Source organism: Bombina bombina, chromosome 6 (genome assembly GCF_027579735.1).
Source record: "Bombina bombina isolate aBomBom1 chromosome 6, aBomBom1.pri, whole genome shotgun sequence".
Taxonomy (NCBI): Eukaryota; Metazoa; Chordata; class Amphibia; order Anura; family Bombinatoridae; genus Bombina; species Bombina bombina.
In genome coordinates, this window is record NC_069504.1 from 698,757,431 (window position 1) to 698,775,775 (window position 18,345).

The 18,345-nt window shown below is 35.1% G+C and overlaps 1 protein-coding gene across 1 annotated transcript in view; it reads left to right on the forward strand.

Moving 5' to 3' along the window:
• Window positions 1-18,345, forward strand: part of SEMA4C (semaphorin 4C) — a 44,084-nt gene that overhangs the window by 23,757 nt on the left and 1,982 nt on the right. The window contains 13 exon segments of the mRNA XM_053717815.1: window positions 263-414; window positions 593-655; window positions 3,657-3,755; window positions 4,246-4,342; window positions 4,456-4,572; window positions 6,985-7,136; window positions 8,248-8,423; window positions 10,174-10,318; window positions 13,076-13,298; window positions 14,546-14,661; window positions 16,827-16,984; window positions 17,277-17,344; window positions 18,098-18,345. Coding sequence (XP_053573790.1) covers window positions 263-414; window positions 593-655; window positions 3,657-3,755; window positions 4,246-4,342; window positions 4,456-4,572; window positions 6,985-7,136; window positions 8,248-8,423; window positions 10,174-10,318; window positions 13,076-13,298; window positions 14,546-14,661; window positions 16,827-16,984; window positions 17,277-17,344; window positions 18,098-18,345 — 1,814 coding nt within the window.

Consider the following 18,345-nt stretch of genomic DNA (forward strand, 5'->3'; position numbering starts at 1 on the left):
TAGTCATGTGATCCTTTTTTAATATCTTTTTATAAAGGGACAATTAACAAAACTTTGCAATATACTTTTATTTATTTTGCACCCTTTTCCTGTAATTTGAGTCTGAAAATTGTGGCTATCCAATTCCTGTTAGAAGTGCAGACTCCAGACCTAACACTGTTATATTCCACACAGTCATTGGTTGTATTTATATACAGAGATTGAGAGCTACAGTGATACAAAGTAGATGATGGACCTTCCTGTCTTTCCCCCTTTGTTGTAGGAGTACCAATGGTTCGGCAACCCATTCACGGTGGCCTGCTCCCCGTTATGACTCTAACACTGGATGAACGCAGAGGGGCTCTGTATGTTGGCTCACGAGAGGTTATCCTAAGCTTAGACATAAATAACATTGCGAGGGAACTGAGGTCTCCGGTGAGTGCAATGTCTCTTCATGTTTAAATTTGCTGGTTTATAAAGACAAGTGCATTTCTATGCTATTGGAAAAAATAGTAAAACCATAGTTACCCGTGCATAAACACTTTGTAAATCTAATAATATAAAATGTGTGTCACTTTTGTAACCCCTGAGTAATATTTATGTTCCTCATCAGATTGTGTGGGAGGCACCGATCGAAAAGAAGGAAGAATGTGCCCAAAAGGGAAAAAGTAATCAGGTATGTGTCATGCTCCGAGCAGCTTGCCACAGGGCACCATTAGGTTCTTAAAAGTGAATAAAATAACAAGACAAAGGGATAAGCAAATATTTGTTTTGTGTTCATACACACATCAAAGCTCTGCTAGTTTTTTTGTTTTAATCTTTTAAGAGTATTTCTTATGTATGTTAAATTGGAGTGCTTTGTCATCATTAAACACTCCCTCCCCCCCTCTTTCCATCGCTTTTCTAACTCTAAACTGTAATAATGAGTTTGGTAATTACTAATCTATATAGATCTATTTCAGTGTAACATCATACATCATAAACTCAAGATACTCATAACTTGTAAATGTCTAGTACTGCAGTACAGAAAATGGCACATGCACATAGTTTTTTTTTTTTTTTTTTTTTCTCCTGTGTGTGTGTGTATATATATATATATATATATATATATATATATATATATATATATATATATATATATATATATATATATATATATATATATATATATATATATACTTATCCCCTTCCTCAGACATACTTCACATTAAAAGGCACCTATTGTTAAAGTTGTTTATTTTCTATATATATGTGTGTGTGTGTATATAGATATATTATGTAAAAAAGTCTGCCATATTCATTTGGTATGTACAGGTGTGACTGTTGAGGTTGCCAATACGTTTACATCAATGGAGACTGGTAAAACTTATTCTATTATGAGATGTTTAAATTGCACCTCCATTTATGTTGTGTATCATGTCAGGTCCAATATGTGGGTCTTACTACCCTTTAATATCACGTATTAAAGGACCAGTCAACACAGTAGATTTGCATAATAAACAAATGCAAGACAATGCAATAGCACTTAGTCTGAACTTCAAATGAATAGTAGATCTATTTTCTGACAATTTTAAAAGTTATGTCTATTTTTACTCCCCTGTACCACGTGACAGCCATCAGCCAATCACAATTGCATACACGTACCATGTGACAGCCATCAGCCAATCACAAATGCATATACACTTATTCTGTGAATTCTTGCACATGCTCAGTAGGAGCTGGTGACTCAAAGTTTAAATATAAAGAGACTGCACTTTTTTTAATGGAAGTAAATTGGAAAGTTGTTTAAAATTGCATGCTCTATCTGAATTAGTTTAATTTTGACTTGAGTGTCCCTTTTAGGGGACATTTGTCTTCCATCTCAATTGGTACCTCAACGGCACCTTTTGGTGCTGCATTTTGCTCAGAAACATGGCTGCAGTGAGGCTACATTGAGCAAGTTCAGAAACCCAAGAGACGAGGGGATAGAGAGAGAATCTTAAATAAACAGGATTTTTTGGGGGATTTTTTAAATTATGTACAAGAGTTCATTCAGGCCTGAACACAGAATATGGCTTGATAAATTATTGGGAATAATGTATATTATCCATCAATTTATAGTGCAATGATAAAAATATATGTTCTAAATGGAATTTTATTTTAAACACTGTTTTAATTTATAATCATCGTGGTACAGGGATTCAATTAGTATTCTTCAAAGAACACTAATAAAAATGAAGGCTCCTATTTTGAGATCCTATCTATTATAATAACATAAGAGAACGGTGTATAATTTATAATATAATTTTGATAGGAGTAATTTTCAAAAAGGGTTAAAATAAATATCAATATATAGGAGCATAGTAATATGATTATAGAATGTGCAAGTTGGTATATGTGTCCCTTTAAGAACTAACATGTATTAGTGATGTCATAATACAGTGCACCAATGAGATTTGTTTTACCTGTTTTAAAGGGGCTGATTTTACATACACCTCAAGCCATGACTACAGCTGCGTGCTGAAACGCGTTGTCTTTTATTCTCATTACACGCTGTTTGTGTTTATTCTCCATGTGTTTTTAACAAGGAATACAAGTTATTTTTTATTTTTCTGGGACTCGCTGGAATTCTATTTGCTGATCTTGCATGCGCACAGCAAAATGGAAGAGTAGATACAGCATTTGGCCAAATGGCGATAGGCCTAGACACATACAATACATGGAAATGAACAACACTCTCAAATCGGACTTGGTACACATCCTATGACCCTGCAAAACTCGCAAACCTGACGCCTAGGTGCTTACCAGCACTCAGACAGCTGCACAGCTTTCAGGGACTCGGTTAACCCGAGACAAGCCTCTGTGCAAATTCCATATGGAATATTACAAAGCACAATTATTAGCACAACACAGAAGGTTATGTACCCAGTCCGTTTTGAAAGTGCAGTCCATATCTGTTTTTTGTATGTGTCTAGGGAAATTACAAAGGGCCTGTGTCACCCTTGTTTGTATCTCATTGGTTTTGGTTGAATGCTGCATTGTGTGGCTTTAGGTTAGGGACCCTTTCATTTTACTTTAAATCTAGCTATTAAAGGGACATAAAACAAGTTAAGATAGAGACTAAATAAAATATGTACTTTAATTTACCTGCAAATTGTATACTGCAGTGCCTTGCCATTAACCCTTTCTATTTAGTTTCTGAATTGCAAAGCTCTAACTCCCCCCCACACATTTCCTTCTATGGCTGTATCTATATCTATTGTTTTGGTAGAATGCAAAAATGCATAGGGATTATCTGCTGGAGCATGCCTAGAAGCTGTGAACTCAGTTGAAATACAATGCCAAGTTTTGCAAAATAGAAAAAAATTAGCTTCATTATGCAGTAGTAATAATAAAGACACATTACCATCTAAACAGTTCAGAGTACTATTACTTTTTTTTTTTGTGTGGCTTTAGGTTAGGGACTCTCATTTTACTTTTAATCTAGCTATGTGCTTGCAAGAGTGTGTCAGACTTTCTATGTATTGTGTTAATCATTTTGTTATGTAATTTTCTCTGCGCTTTATGCATGTGTGTGTTTAAAATATGTTTGCTTGCTGGATAAGAGAATATATGTAATCCATACATCTATAAAGGTGTGTTGTTGTTGTTGTGTTTTTTTTTTTTTTTTTTTTAACACACTTTCATTTCTGATGCAGACTGAATGTTTTAACTATATACGATTTCTACAAGAGTACAACCGGACTCACCTCATCACTTGTGGCACTTACGCATTTCAGCCAAAGTGTGCTTATATAGTAAGTACAGGTCCTGTGCCTGATCCTCTTCTTTTAGTTTGTTTTCTCCTGACTACATTTTGAAGCATTTGATGTTTTTAAAGGACCGGTAAATACAGTAAATTTGCATAAGCATCAAGTGCATGATAAAAAGACAATGCAATAAGCACTTGGTCTGAACTTTCTGACAAGTTTTTTGTCCATTTCCACTTCTCCTGTATCATGTGACAGCCAGCATATATCTGTGAATTCTTGCACATGCTCAGTAAGAGCTGGTGACTCAAAGTAAATATATAAAGACTGTGCAAATTTTGTTAATAGAAGTAAATTGGAAAGTTGCTTAAAATTGCATGCTCTATCTGAATCTTTAAAGTTTAATTTTGACTTGGGTGTCCCTTTTCAAATTAATTCTGCTTGTACCTTTTGTCATTATGAGATGCACACAGATTTATTTCTAAAAAAGGAAGTGTGTACAGAAATTGTAATCTATAATTTATTTTTTTCTTTTCAGGAACTTCCTGGGTTTATGCTAGACACAGAAAATTTGGAAGATGGAAAGGGAAAGTGTCCTTATGATCCCTTTAAGGGTCACACAGGGCTTATTGTAGGTGCGTCTCAACATGCTTTTTAAGTATTTTTGGAAGGGTCTGATCTTGTTTATTACCAATAAGCAAAGACTGCAGCAAACACTTATCTCAAAGATTATTTTTGTATTTTGCAGATGGTGCCCTGTACTCTGCAACCCTAAACAACTTCTTAGGAACAGAGCCCGTTATATTGCGCAATGTGGGACAGTCTATTAGCATGAAAACTGAGTATTTGGCATCATGGCTGAATGGTGAGAATGTAAACTTATCTCTGGTTATCGTATCTCTACGGCTCTTTAGTAACACTTGTGCTATACACATTATTAGCTCTGTAACAAACGTCTTATTTACACTCATCCATTATGTACATAGGTGCCCTTTTCCATCTCCTTTTTAAAAAAAAATAATATATATCTATCCTCTTATAATAAAACTTGCACTGCTGGGGAAAAATGCTTTTTTTCTTTTCTTAAAGGGACAGTATACACTCATTTTCATATAACTGCATGTAATAGACACTACTATAAAGAATAAGATGCACAGATACTGATATAAAAATCCAGTATAAAACGGTTTCAAAACTTACTTAAAAGCTGTCAGTTTAGCGCTGTTGAAAAGGTAGTTGGAAAGCCCACTGCAAGTGGGAAATAAGACCCTCCCCCTTCTTTTGCATATGAAAAGACCCTTTACACAAACGGGAGCAAGCTGGAGAAGGTATCTGACGGTATTCTCATAAAACTTTGGGGCTTGGTTAGGAGTCTGAAAATCAGAGCAATGTTATTTAAAAATAAGCAAAACTATACTTTTGTTTTTTAAAAAAAAAACAAAAAAAAAACAAAAAACTTTATGGGCTATATAAATAGATCATCTACATAACATTTATGCAAAGAAAAAATGAGTGTATAATTTCCCTTTAAGATTATGGGTAGTGTCTTTACCAACCAAGCTGCATTAGTTGTCTTGCTCACCTAAAGCGCTGCCTGTCTCTAGAAATAACTAGAGATGGGCGAATTCGAATTTAATTGTAGAAATTCGTTTTACATAATAGAATGTTAATATAATTTTTAAGAATTTGTTCTTATCTAATGTTATTTAGTTTTTGAATGTCACATTCGAATATTACATTTATAAAACAGTTGTAGACTAGAAATACTATTTTGAATTCGAATGTGACATTTGAATATTACATTTATAAAAACACAGTATTAGACTAGAAATACTATTTCGAATTCGAATGGGACATTCGAAATCGAATGTAGCATTCGAATATTACTTTTATTAAACACTGTTGTAGACTAGAAATGCTATTTCGAATTCGAATATTACATTTCGAAATTGAATGAATACATAGGTAAACATTCAAATTAATATTTTCTAATTTTATTTAAGAATTCGAAAATAGAATGTTACATCCGTTCGAATTTCGAATGTTTATATATCAAAATACTTCTTAAATTTCAAATTTTTAGAAACATTTGCCCATCCCTAGAAATGGAACAACACTTCAAAATAAATCTAAGCAACTTTAACGTAAAAGATGGTGCTCTTTTATATGTATTATAGAATTATTTGAGTTTGTCTCCCCTAGTGACTTATTCCTGATTAATCTTTCCGTACTTCATAGTCTTATTTATTTAAAGTTATGGTAAACTATACGAATTTTCAATGCTGCATCTGATTTAAAAAACAAAGGGTCTTTCATAAAGTCATATTAATTTAACATTCTTAAGATAGAATGCCGCCCCTTCACACACACGCCCGCCCCTTCATCTGAGATTGCATGCTCTAAAGATTTTTTGAGTTGTCGTATTCTTATTTGCATGCAGTGACACGCATGCACTAGATTCCCTGGAGTCTTTCAGAAACAAAGTATCATATTGTCAGAATAACATAGACACAGCATATATACCTGTCAATATGCGCTTCTGCAATGTTATTCTGATTCAAAAAAAATGTTTAGTGCATGCAATCTCCGATGAAGGGGCGTGTGTGTGTGTCTTCAAAGGATGCCTGTTGGCCCAGCTTCTCATTGGAAGATGTTAAAACGTGACTGGAAGAAAAAAGGGGAAGGAACAGCAGCATGATATAAACCTTTAAACTTGCATTCTATCTTAAGAATGTTAAATTAATAACTTTATAAATGAAAGTCCCTTCGTTTTTTTAAATGTTAATCAGTTGCAGCATTGCAGATTTGTATAATTTACGATCACTTTCAAGGGTCTCTCCAGTCAAAATAAACTTTTATGATTCAGAAACAGCATACAGTTTTAAGAGGTGTTTTTTTTTTTTTTGTTTGTTTTTTTTTTTTTTTTTCCAATTTACTTCCTTTATCAAATTTTGCACAGTCTTTTATGTAAACAATATCTGGGGAACAAGATCACAGGATATATGTATATTAGTCTTTGATTGGCTGATGTCTGTCACATGATACAGGAAGCTGAAAAATTTCCAAGAAAAAAAATCTACTGCTTATTTAAAAATCAGAGTAGGTGTTAAATAATTTTCTTTTTATTATACACTTGTTAATTATGCAATTCTACTGCATTGAGTGGTCCGTTTTTAAGTGCTTTTTTTTTCTTGTTGCTTGTTTTTGTTCTATTTTTTTTTTTTCTTTCTGTTCCGTATTTAGCAAATTCACAATTTAATTTCTCTTGCATATTTAGAACCAAACTTTGTGGGCTCTGCTCACATCCCTGAAAGTGAAGAGAGTGAGTTTGGGGACGATGACAAGATCTATTTTTTCTTCACTGAGCGGGCTTTAGAATTTGATTGCTCTAATGAGCAGGTGGTGTCACGGGTGGCACGTGTCTGCAAGGTGAGAAATGGGCAAGGAATCTATGTTCTATAGCTGCATCTAGTTTATAAAAGGTTTAATAAGTGTGTTTTTTATTATGATTAATAGAATCACTTAACATAAAATGGGCAAAAGTCTTCCTGTATTTGTCTTTTGTACTAATGTTAGATTTGTGGCTATCTATGTTAACTGTTATTTTTATTCCTGAGCTAGGAAGGTACTATGCTTGGTCTTTTCAAATTCTTTTTCGGTTATAATATGACAATTCTGTAGTTATCTGAGTACTTTTTTGTTTCATACTAGTTCAGTACGAAATTAAAGTTTTTAATAAATATTTTCAAGTGTAAAATAAACTTTTTAGACATCTTATGTTTCATAAATAAAGAGAGAAGCGCTCAACCTGGGAAGGAACAATAGCATAATAGCTTGTTCTATGGCTAGTTACCCAAGGAGCAGCCTCTTTTTGCTCAACATGTGCCTTTCACAGAGAAGAACTTTCCTGTAGCATATCAGTCTGATCCTGACTTAACAGTACAGTCCAGCCCCGAAATACCAGGCAATCCCTCTCTGAACGAGAGAAACGGCAAAACCCCAGACGTACGTTTCCACCTAGTGTGGGGCTGGACTGTGCTGTTAAGTCAGATTCAGACTGATATGCTACAGGAAAGTTGTTCTCTGTGAAAGGCACATGTTGAGCAAAAAGAGGCTGCTTCTAGGGTGGTAACTAACCATAGAACAAGCTATTATGCCAGTGCTTGACGAATATGTTCAGAAATTAGGAGCCAGTAAGAATATTAAGGAGCCAGGCATATTTTTAGGAGCCAGACAGTTGGATTTGTATATAGATATATGGAGAATACCCCAAAATGTTAGGAGCCACGGGTAAAATTCTAGGGGCCAGTGGCTCCCAGGCTCCTGGGTTTGTCGAGCCCTGTATTATGCTATTGTTCGTTCCCAGGTTGACTGCTTCTCTCTTTTTATTTATGCATCTTATGTTTCATATCACATCAAATACTATTTTATTAATTCCTTTTTATGAAGATAGGAAGACATTTTAACATTGTTTACATAAATGTCTTTTTCCTCTACTTTAAGAAATTGCTACATTTTTTTTTTTTTATGTATTTTGCAGGGGGACCTGGGAGGGGCACGTACTCTGCAAAGGAAATGGACGAGTTTTCTAAAAGCACGATTAGTTTGCTCCATCCCTGAGCTACAGCTGACTTTTAACCTTATCCAGTCTGTGTTCACACTGCGTTCTGACCCCTGGCGTTCCACACAGTTCTTTGCAGTGTTTCAGGCACACTGGTGAGTTACCGTTTACCTGTTAGATTTTTTTTTTTTTTTTTTTTTACCCATTCTATCCATTTTAATACACGTAATATACATAAGCAATTACTGCATTGCAAAACCATGCATAAAAATATGTTTTAAAACCTTTTTTTGTTAGAAGCAGTTTGCAATCCAGGACAAAACCCATTTAAAGGGACAGCAAAACCCTTTTTGATATTTTAATATAGAACATTTATTTATAAAAACAACTTTTCGGTCTACTTTTTTGTTTTGCTCCCTTTTCCTATATTTTAAGTCATAATTTGAAAACTCAATTTTTTTTTTTTAAAGAGAACTTGGCAGGTTTAGTAAGCCTAACCATGCCACACATTTGGCTCTAGCAGAGATTAATGTGGGATGATTGTAGCTAGCTGGGTCTCCTTCAGTAACAAGTACAGATTGGTTCCTTCAAATAAGAGCAGCAAAGCGCTACTATGATTGGTGATTGCACCAATAAATCTCTTGTCATTGGCTCACTAGATGTGTTTAGCTAGCTCCCAGCTGTGTTGCTGCTACTGAGCCTAAACTTCAACAAAGGATATCAAGATAATGAAGAAAAGCTTATAATGAAAGTAAAATGGAAAGTTGTTTTACAATTGCATGTTCTATCTGAATCATTACTTTACAGGGATATGAAACCCAAATTTTTCCTTTTATGATTCAGATAGAGCATGCAATTTTAAGCAACTTTATAATTTACTCCTATTATCAATTTTTATTTTTTCTTTATTTGAAAAGAAGGAATGTAAAGCTTAGGAGCTGACCCATTTTTGGTTCAGCACCCTGTGTAGTGCTTGCTAATTGGTGGCTACATTTAGCAGAGTATTAAATGTATGGGACATTGTCTCTGTGTGTTTTGTTTTTGCATTTGAAATAACTTTTTGGTCATTAAACCGATCACATGCTTGTTCTGAGGGACATGTATATAAAAATGGTCTGAACCTGCAGGTAAAGCAGACCTGCTATTTATGGCTGGGGCACAGCCAGCTATTTCAGATACTAAAATCTCTCCTACACCTCACTGGGAGCTTGAGTGCTATTATGGTATGTTTACAAAGCTTTTCTACAGAAAATTGTTTGTTCATATTTTCAGTGTAGGTGGTGGTTTCTACAGGTAAAATCAGCTATTCAAATAACAAAATAAATGAAAAGGTTGTGTTCGCAAACAATTAAATACACTCCAGTATGTAAAGTGGACCATTAGGAACACATTAAAGGCTGTTTTTAGAAAGAAGTACATTTTACAATTTGCCTTACCGTGCATAATAAAACGTTTTATGGGCAATTTCATTTTTGAGTTCAATGTCCTTTTAAAAGCTGTGGTTGTATTTCAGAACAGTTTCAGGACATAATGCTTTACATTGAGGGAGCATTCTATTCAATTTGGCAGCTATTTAACACAAACTAGCATTGTAACTACCAAGCTCCGCTACAGTCTATCATTACAATAAATTAGTGTTAGACATTACTGTATATATGTCAGTGAAGCAGGGTATGTAAAGTTCATGCACAATGATTTGAGGCCTATAGCATGAGTTGACAAACTTATATAAAAGTCCAAAGCCAGACAGACTATGTGGAGCCTGTGACTGATGTTTGTATATACAGACTTAACAAAAATGTGCACCCTGAGATAAAATATTTTGGCTTTCTGGATTTCTCAGCCCTTCGTATTTGATTTAGGTCCATGTCTCTTACTTCTTTGTAAACTGTGTCTGTCCTACAGGGGTGAAGCTGCAGTGTCGGCCGTCTGTCAGTACTCTATACAGGACATCCAGAGGGTTTTCAATGGTCCCTACAAGGAATTTCGAGAGCAGGCCCAGAAGTGGGGGAGATACTCTGATCCTGTGCCAAGCCCCAGACCTGGATCTGTAAGTATAGCTACTGCCGCATGCATTTTTAAAAAAAAAAAAAAAATTTACACGACTGAGCCACATTCCTGTCTTCAGCACAAAATATTGGCTAGTTTTTAATTTCAGTCAAGAATTTTGAAATCCACACTGAACTCGAAGGACACTCTATCGCAAAAATCTTAGAGCATTTCATTTTTGTATTGCTGACACTAGATAACTAGTTGTTTACTTATGCATTTAAAGGGACAGTCTACACCTTAGTCATTTTAAAGTCTTACCTTAGAATAAGCTGCAAATAGCCTTCTGTACCCTTTCTATATCATGCAGCAAGAATGGTAAAAAAAAGTTATTTTAAAATGAATATTGTTTCTGGCCACTTTGAAATGGCTGCCAAGCTCCGCCCACTGATGATATCACAATCTGGACTACATCTAGGCACTCTGCTGTATAGCATTGAGTGTGTTGAATCCAACTAGTGAGCTTTTTGTGATTGGATGCCATATGCAGCCCAGATTGTGATGTCACTGGGTTTGTGAGTGGGTCATATACAGGGGCATTATCAGAGCTGTCCATTTTGACTGCCACTTGTAGCATTAAAATTTATTTATTTTTGTCTAAAATACCTTCCTCAACTCAAGAGGCAACAAGTAATTAAAACATGAGAGAAAACAAGATTTTTGTCCCTTGTGTGTCACTGTGATTACAATTTTTGAAGCCTTCTTTTTTTTCTTTATTTTCTTCTTTCTCTCTCTACTTACCTAAAACCCGCCAGTTTGTTTCTTTGCAGTAGCAGTTTAGTGTTATGGGCTCCTGTTTGCATTATCTGCCTTCTCTCTATTGCTTGAACTTTATTTTAAAGTTTCTGGTTTTCTTCAAGACCCTGGATTAAAATAACCCATCTATATTCTCTATGCCTGCTTGATGTTCTGGTACTAATAACATGAAAACCATTATTAGAAAAAAAAAAAACTTTTTATTAACAATACATTTTTCATTGTCCCCTCTAATAAGAAGAGGACCTTGCAAAAATAACTTTTAAAATAGGCCCTGGATATTAGGTTTGCTTTGGCCGCTGATTGAAGATAATAAGACTATTTCACAGTAATGTAAAATGTAGTTATATGCAAATCTCAGCAACTGAATTGAGAACATTCCATATAGTTATAGTTATACCAGTCCTAGAGAAAAACAAGTTGATTAAAGTAGATTATAGCTTTTCAGAGAATATGCTAAGGATTTTATAGTCTACACAGGTTTCTCCTTCAATTGCCTTAGCATCTTTCAAGATGATCTATTCTGGATTTATGAGACAAGAAGTGTAAGAAAATCAGGGGGGGTATATAGTAGACCTCACAACTGTTCCAATTTGAGAGGGACAATCCCTAATTCCGAGCTTTGTCCCACTGTCATTCTGAGGCAGCCATATGTCCCTAAGACACTCCCATAATCTCACCTGTTATACCGCCCCTTCCAACATGGCCCTGTCTACCGCCCGAGTCCCTATTACCTAGCCACAAATGTTGTGGAGAAATTTTAAAATATGTTCTAAAATAAGTGTGTGTTTTTTTTTTTTTTATATATATACACATCAAAATTGGCATAGTGCTGACACTTGCATTTTAAAAATCCCTATTTATTTTGTTACAGTTCAAAAAGGCCTTTTACATTTTATTTATTATACCTGATAAATTTCAAATGAGAAATACAATTACTCAGGGGCCACCGTTATCCATTTGTTCCGTTTATTTAAACTTTGTTGTTAGACTTGCATTTCCATGCATTTCATATTTTGCATGCGTTTTTGCTTCTAATCTTTTGCTCAGAGGAAATATTAAATTCCACAAAGATGTTTAGGCTTAAATATGGTATTTTTTTTATTTTTTTTTATTCTGTTTGCTTGTATATATTTTACATTTTAATTATTCTGACGAAATGACACATACTTATTAGAGTGTGTTCAAAGTGTTTCCTGCCTGTTGTTGGCTATACTAGTGATATCAGGTATTTATATTTAAAGTAAGATTTAAAGGGGCACTAAATACATTTCATGCTCCTCCCTCTAATTATGGGTGTCACCATTTTGGAAGTTAGGTTTCACTGCAAGTGTCTGCATATGTGCAGCAACTCTCCTTCAGACACCTCAGCACTGAATTGCTGGGGAATCTAGATTTAAACATGGCGTCACCTATAACTAGAGGGAGGTGGGGAATTACCTATGCGTGTAAAATGTGTTTAATGTGCCTTTTTTTTTTTTTTAACCCCTTAAGGACCAGCGACGTACCCTGTATGTCGCTGGCCTTTTTTTGGCACGTGATTGTTTTATAGCGCGGTCTTGCCACCAGCGTTGAGACTGCTCTATTCCACAAAGCCTGCTGGAGGGAGGGCATTAATAGCGTGTTCTTGCTAGACTTGTGCTATTATGTCCTGAAAAAAACCCTTAACGACCAGTGACATACAGGGTACATTGTGGTCATTAAGGGGTTAAAGCTAAGGTGACTATTCAGGGTCAAGGATAGCCCAACACATTGTAGCTGAACACAGTGTTGACCTTTTCAAATTGCTGAAATACCAAAAGACACATTCAAGTAGCAATAACATTTTGTTCATACCAATAACAGGACTGCTATTGGACTAAATAACATCCTTCACTTTTTTTATGTTAGGAACACATAGAAGTATGGCATCGGAGGTGCTTTTGAAAGTTGCTTATAGATAGACATATGGCATTTTATGAATGGGGATTTAGATGATTCTGACGTAAATTCTCCTTTTTAGTGTATCACAGATTGGCACAGGCATCATGGAGTCTCCAGCTCACTAGAGCTTCCGGATAACACTCTCAACTTTGCCAAGAAACACCCTCTAATGGATGAATCTGTTTTTCCGACTTATGGACGCCCTCTGTTGGTGAGGAAGGAAGCAAACTTTACCCAGTTGGCAGTGCATAGAACAAAAGGGTTGGATGGAGAGTTATATGATGTCCTCTTTGTCGGAACAGGTGAGAACTCAAAATTTGTTTGGAAGATGCAAGCATGTTGTAGCTTAGGAGCCATCTAGAATATTGATAAGCCAGGCACCTTTTTCTGGCTTTAAAGGAAGACGAAAATCAAAATTAAACTTTCATGCTTCAAATAGAGTACACAATTTTTAAAAAAAAACTTTCCAATTCACTTTTATTATCAAAATATGCACAATTTTTATATATGAAAACTTTCTGAGGCATTAGCTGCTACTGAGCATGTAGAATAATTCACAACATATGGGGGTATATGCATATTGTGATTGGCTGATGACTGTCACATGATACAAGGGTGGGAAGGAAAATTAAACTAAGTTTGAAATTTGAGAGAAAAAAAAAATTCTACTCTTTTGAAATTCAAGCTAAGTGCTATTATGCATTTGATGATTATGCAGATACACTGTATTTAATGGGCTTAAAAATTTTAATTCACTCGTAATTGTTTTTTGTCTTAACATTTCCTAAGGTTTTGTGCTTGTATACCTTACTTTAAAAATGCATTACATTTCAGATTATCCTTTTGGATAATAAAACCTATTTTTAAATCTATGGGATGTTTGCAGCAATTATTTTATATAAACAGGGGGGAAAATGATGTAATGTTTTATAAGACACAGCAAATACAGCTGGCGTATATTTTTACATTCTATCTACAATCTGTTAAAAAGATTTTTTTTTTTTATTATTTAGCTGACAAGGCGGATTGTTTAATTGGTATTCTTTGTATTTTCAAAGGTTCCAGTTTTTGATTAATTGAACTAATGGGATAAAGAATTTTTAGAATAGTGTAGTGTTTGAATCAGTCTCTTTAGGTTTAAAATGTGTATAATCATGCCAATATTCTAAATAATACACAAAATAATCATGCCTACAATGCACCTCTGGCGCTATAGACTTGCAGTAGATTCACCAGTGTCTCACAAGACCTCTGTTAAAGGGCCACTAAAGTGAAAATTAAAAATTTAGATAAAGAAAAATAAATCTACTACTACTACAGAGAATCTTTTTTTTTTTTTGGGGGGGTGGGGTAAAATAGCTTTATTTGCTTGGTAAAGGGACAGTAATCACCTTGTAATTTAAGACATTTCTGTTGTGTTGCAATATAACATATCGGCCAATATTTAATGTCCATTAGAGCTTCTTTCTTTTAAATCAAATAGGATCTGTATAGATTGGATTTGATGGACTCTTGTCTTTTTGGTTTTTCACCATTTCTTATCTTACAGGTAATGGTTGGGTGAATAAAGCAGTGAGTTTAGGTTCTACTGTCCATGTGATTGAAGAACTTCAAGTGTTTGACAGGCCTTACCCTGTGCAGAGCCTGGTCATTTCATCGCGCAACGTAAGTCTCTTTCTTTTTTTTTTCTCTTTTTTTTTCTCTCTTTCTTTCTTTCTTTCTTTCTTTCTTTCTTTCTTTCTTTCTCTCTCTCTTTCTTTCTTTCTTTCTTTCTTTCTTTCTCTCTCTCTTTCTTTCTTTCTCTCTTTCTTTCTTTCTCTCTTTCTTTTTTTTTTTTTTTTTCTCTCTTTCTTTCTCTTCTCTCTTTCTCTTCTCTCTTTCTCTCTTTCTCTCTCTCTTCTCTCTTTCGCTCTCTCTTCTCTCTTTCGCTCTCTCTTCTCTCTTTCGCTCTCTCTTCTCTCTTTCGCTCTCTCTTCTCTCTTTCTTCAAGATCACTATTATTTCACACTGTATGCCAAATGTTTTTTATCTTAAAATAAAAATATATAAATGTGTATGGGAAAATATTCTCAAATTTAGTATGATATTAATTTGAATTTGTAAAACCTTATAATACATGCAATTTCTAGTCTTCAGGTTTGTTAAAATACTCTATTTTCCTTCAGTGTAAAGAATAATGTAGTGCAGCAAAGGAGAATGTTAAAAGGGCTGTTAATGCACATTGCCGCCAGATATCTGAGCAGGTGTAGTATTTGAATGTAGGCGCATGGGGATGACAACTGTCATCCTTTAATGATTCAGATAGAGCATGCAACTTTCTAATTTACTCCTATTATCAATTTTTCTTTGTTCTCTTGCTATCTTTATTTAAAAAGCAGGAATGTGATACATAGGAGCCGGCCCATTTTTGGTTGACAACATGGGTTATGCTTGCTTATTAGTGGGTAATTGTAAGCCTCCAATAAGCAAGCGCTATCCATGGTCCTGAACCTAAAATGGGCTGGCTGCTAAGATTTACATTCCTGCTTTTAAAATAAAGATAGTAATAGAATGAAGAAAAATTGATAATAGGAGTAAATTAAAAATTTGCTTAAAATTGCATGCTCTATCTGAATTATGAAAGAAAAAATTTGTGTTCAGTGTCCCTTTAACTGCGCTTAGAAGTAAGCTTTTTGCATGCGTCGGGTTGCGCTCGAATCATCGGTTGAAAGTAAACTGTTTTTTCTCTTGCGCTAATCAACACGCATAAAAAGCTGAACCTAGGATATTGCACGTAACCTTTTTCCCCTCATAAAACTCAATGGAGCACACCCTACTGGTGCACAAACCCGATTGCATATTCTCAAGTGCGCTAGCCCGACAGGAAACTATGAATGTTTCACATTCCTATATTTTTAACATAGCAGAATATGTTCTATATATATCTGATGGTTTTTGTGCACAAATGTTAATTTAGATTTTTTTTTTTTTTCCTAACACTTAAGACCTCAAATCTTTGAGCCTTTATAGATGGTGCTATGAGTGAAACTGCACGTTGTTTTTTTGTTTCACAAAACCGTTAACCAGAGCTCTGAGGACATGTTAACCCGATGTGCAAAAACTTCAATTGCGTTCAAGCAATCGCGTTTACTTTTAACTTGTAATACGAGCGAAAAGCCAGACACATAATCCCCTTTTCGCTTGTGCGCCACTCGTAAAATAGCCCAATGTGTGCAATCCAAAAATTTGAATATTTAAAAACTATAATGCACTCTTATACGTTTCAGTTTTAAATAGAATGTTTAGTAATATGTCTGAGCGCATGGGTAAAACATATTAAAGGGACATAAAACTCAAAATGGTTCTTTCATGATTAAATAGATCATGTGATTTTAAACAACTTTCCAATTTACCTTTTATCTCATTTGTTTTCTTCTCTTGGTATCCTTTGTTGAAAATTAATACCTAGGTAGGCTCAGGAGCTTCTGATTGGTGGCTGCCTCATGTTATTGGCTCACCAGTGTGTTCAGCTAGCATCCAGTAGTACATTGCTACTTCTTTAACAAAGGATATCAAGATAATGAAGCAAATTTGATAATACAAGTAAATTGGAAAGTTATTTAAAATTGTATGCTCAGTCATGAATGAAAAGGTTTCATGTCCCTTGAAGAAGAAATTAGAATCTGTATGGTTATTTTAGATCCTACCTGACAACCCTCCCTCCCCACCATGGGTTACAAAAACTATTTTAGTCCAATCGATATTTGTTTCATGTAAGCAGCATGTTTTATGTTGATATTATGTTGATATTTTTCCGTTCCGCCTTTAACTTTTCCTCTCTCTCCCCACAGTCTCTCCTTTTTGCGGGTTCCCACGCTGGTCTAGTGCAGCTTCCTTTTGCAGACTGCAGTAAATATCGCTCATGTGCTGACTGTGTGCTTGCACGCGATCCCTTTTGTGCCTGGAACATAAATATCAGCCGATGTGTGCGCGCAGAGGAGAGCTACAGGTGAGCAAAAAACGCACTGGTAGCAGAATGTGTGTGTTTGAAGCTGGTGTCATGTGAATGAATGTCAGAAGTCGAATATGCAGGAAGTGGGCAGTGAGTGCAAAAGAATAAAGCGTATACTGGCTCTGAGAGTGAGACAAAAATCTATGGTTAGTGTGTGTTTTAATGTATGTGAGCAAATGCAATGGCCTGTGTGACTCCTGAAATGCATAACAAGGCAAGTGGAATTATAATTGTTTTTAATGATAGTTGGATTTTATATAGATGTACAAAGATGTTTTTTATTTTGTAGGTCTGTGCTGCTTCAGAATATCCAGAGTTCAGACACTTCAAAGTGTGAAGTTCAGAATTCAAAATCTGGTAAGCAAATAAAGCATTTCATGTTCTCATCTATCTGTTGATATGATCACATATCAGAAAGTATGTTTACAGAATAGGGCCACGTTTAGTTGCTGCAATGTGAGTTTCACAGGCTAAGTCACTACAGCCAATTCACCAGTGTATTGAAATCCTGCTACTGTATAATCTGTGACATGACAAATGGGCTCAATGCGGATGTTATAGCTCCCCGTCCATCATGGCACCCTGTGGTTCCAAATAATAAATAATATGCACATTTATGCATAATTCATTTTGCTTCTATATATATTTGCTGTCAATTTTGCTTTGATTTATTGATATCCTTTAATAGTAAAGAAAGTTAGGCTGATAGGGGCTCAGAAGTGTTTCTGTGTCTTTAGCAGTTTATGGCAGCAGTGTTTGTATCTATGTATAACACTGCAATAAACAATGTTGGAAACTCTGCTGCCAGAAGGCTAAGACACTTGATCCCTCCTCAGCTCACCTAAGATTACTCTTTAATTAAACATACTGAGAGAACTAACATGAGGTTTTAGAATAAGTCACTGGTAAATTAACCACAATTGTATATGGAGATCTGAATAGAAGTATTTGAAAATTGCACACAAATGTAAAAAAAAATGTATTAAGTAGTTGCAAATAAACTTAAATGGAAGTCGAACTTAGTGAATGCTGATAGAATTAATTTAACTTTCATTTCTGTTCTCACCAAACATTTGTAATACTTTTTTTTTTTTTTGCCCCGCCCACCAGTAAAACCTCCACTGAAGAACATCACTGTTGGCACCGGAACAAATGTGGTCCTCCCATGCCACCTGACTTCCAACATGGCACAACCCAGATGGGTATTTAATGGCCGTGAATTAATGCAGTTTCCAGATGATACTGTGATCTATGATGTTACCCTGCAGTCTCTTGTCATTTTGGAAGTGGATTCTCATCACTCTGGGTCATACTACTGTTTTTCAGAGGAGCATGGTGCTCGCTTGGATGGCGACGGT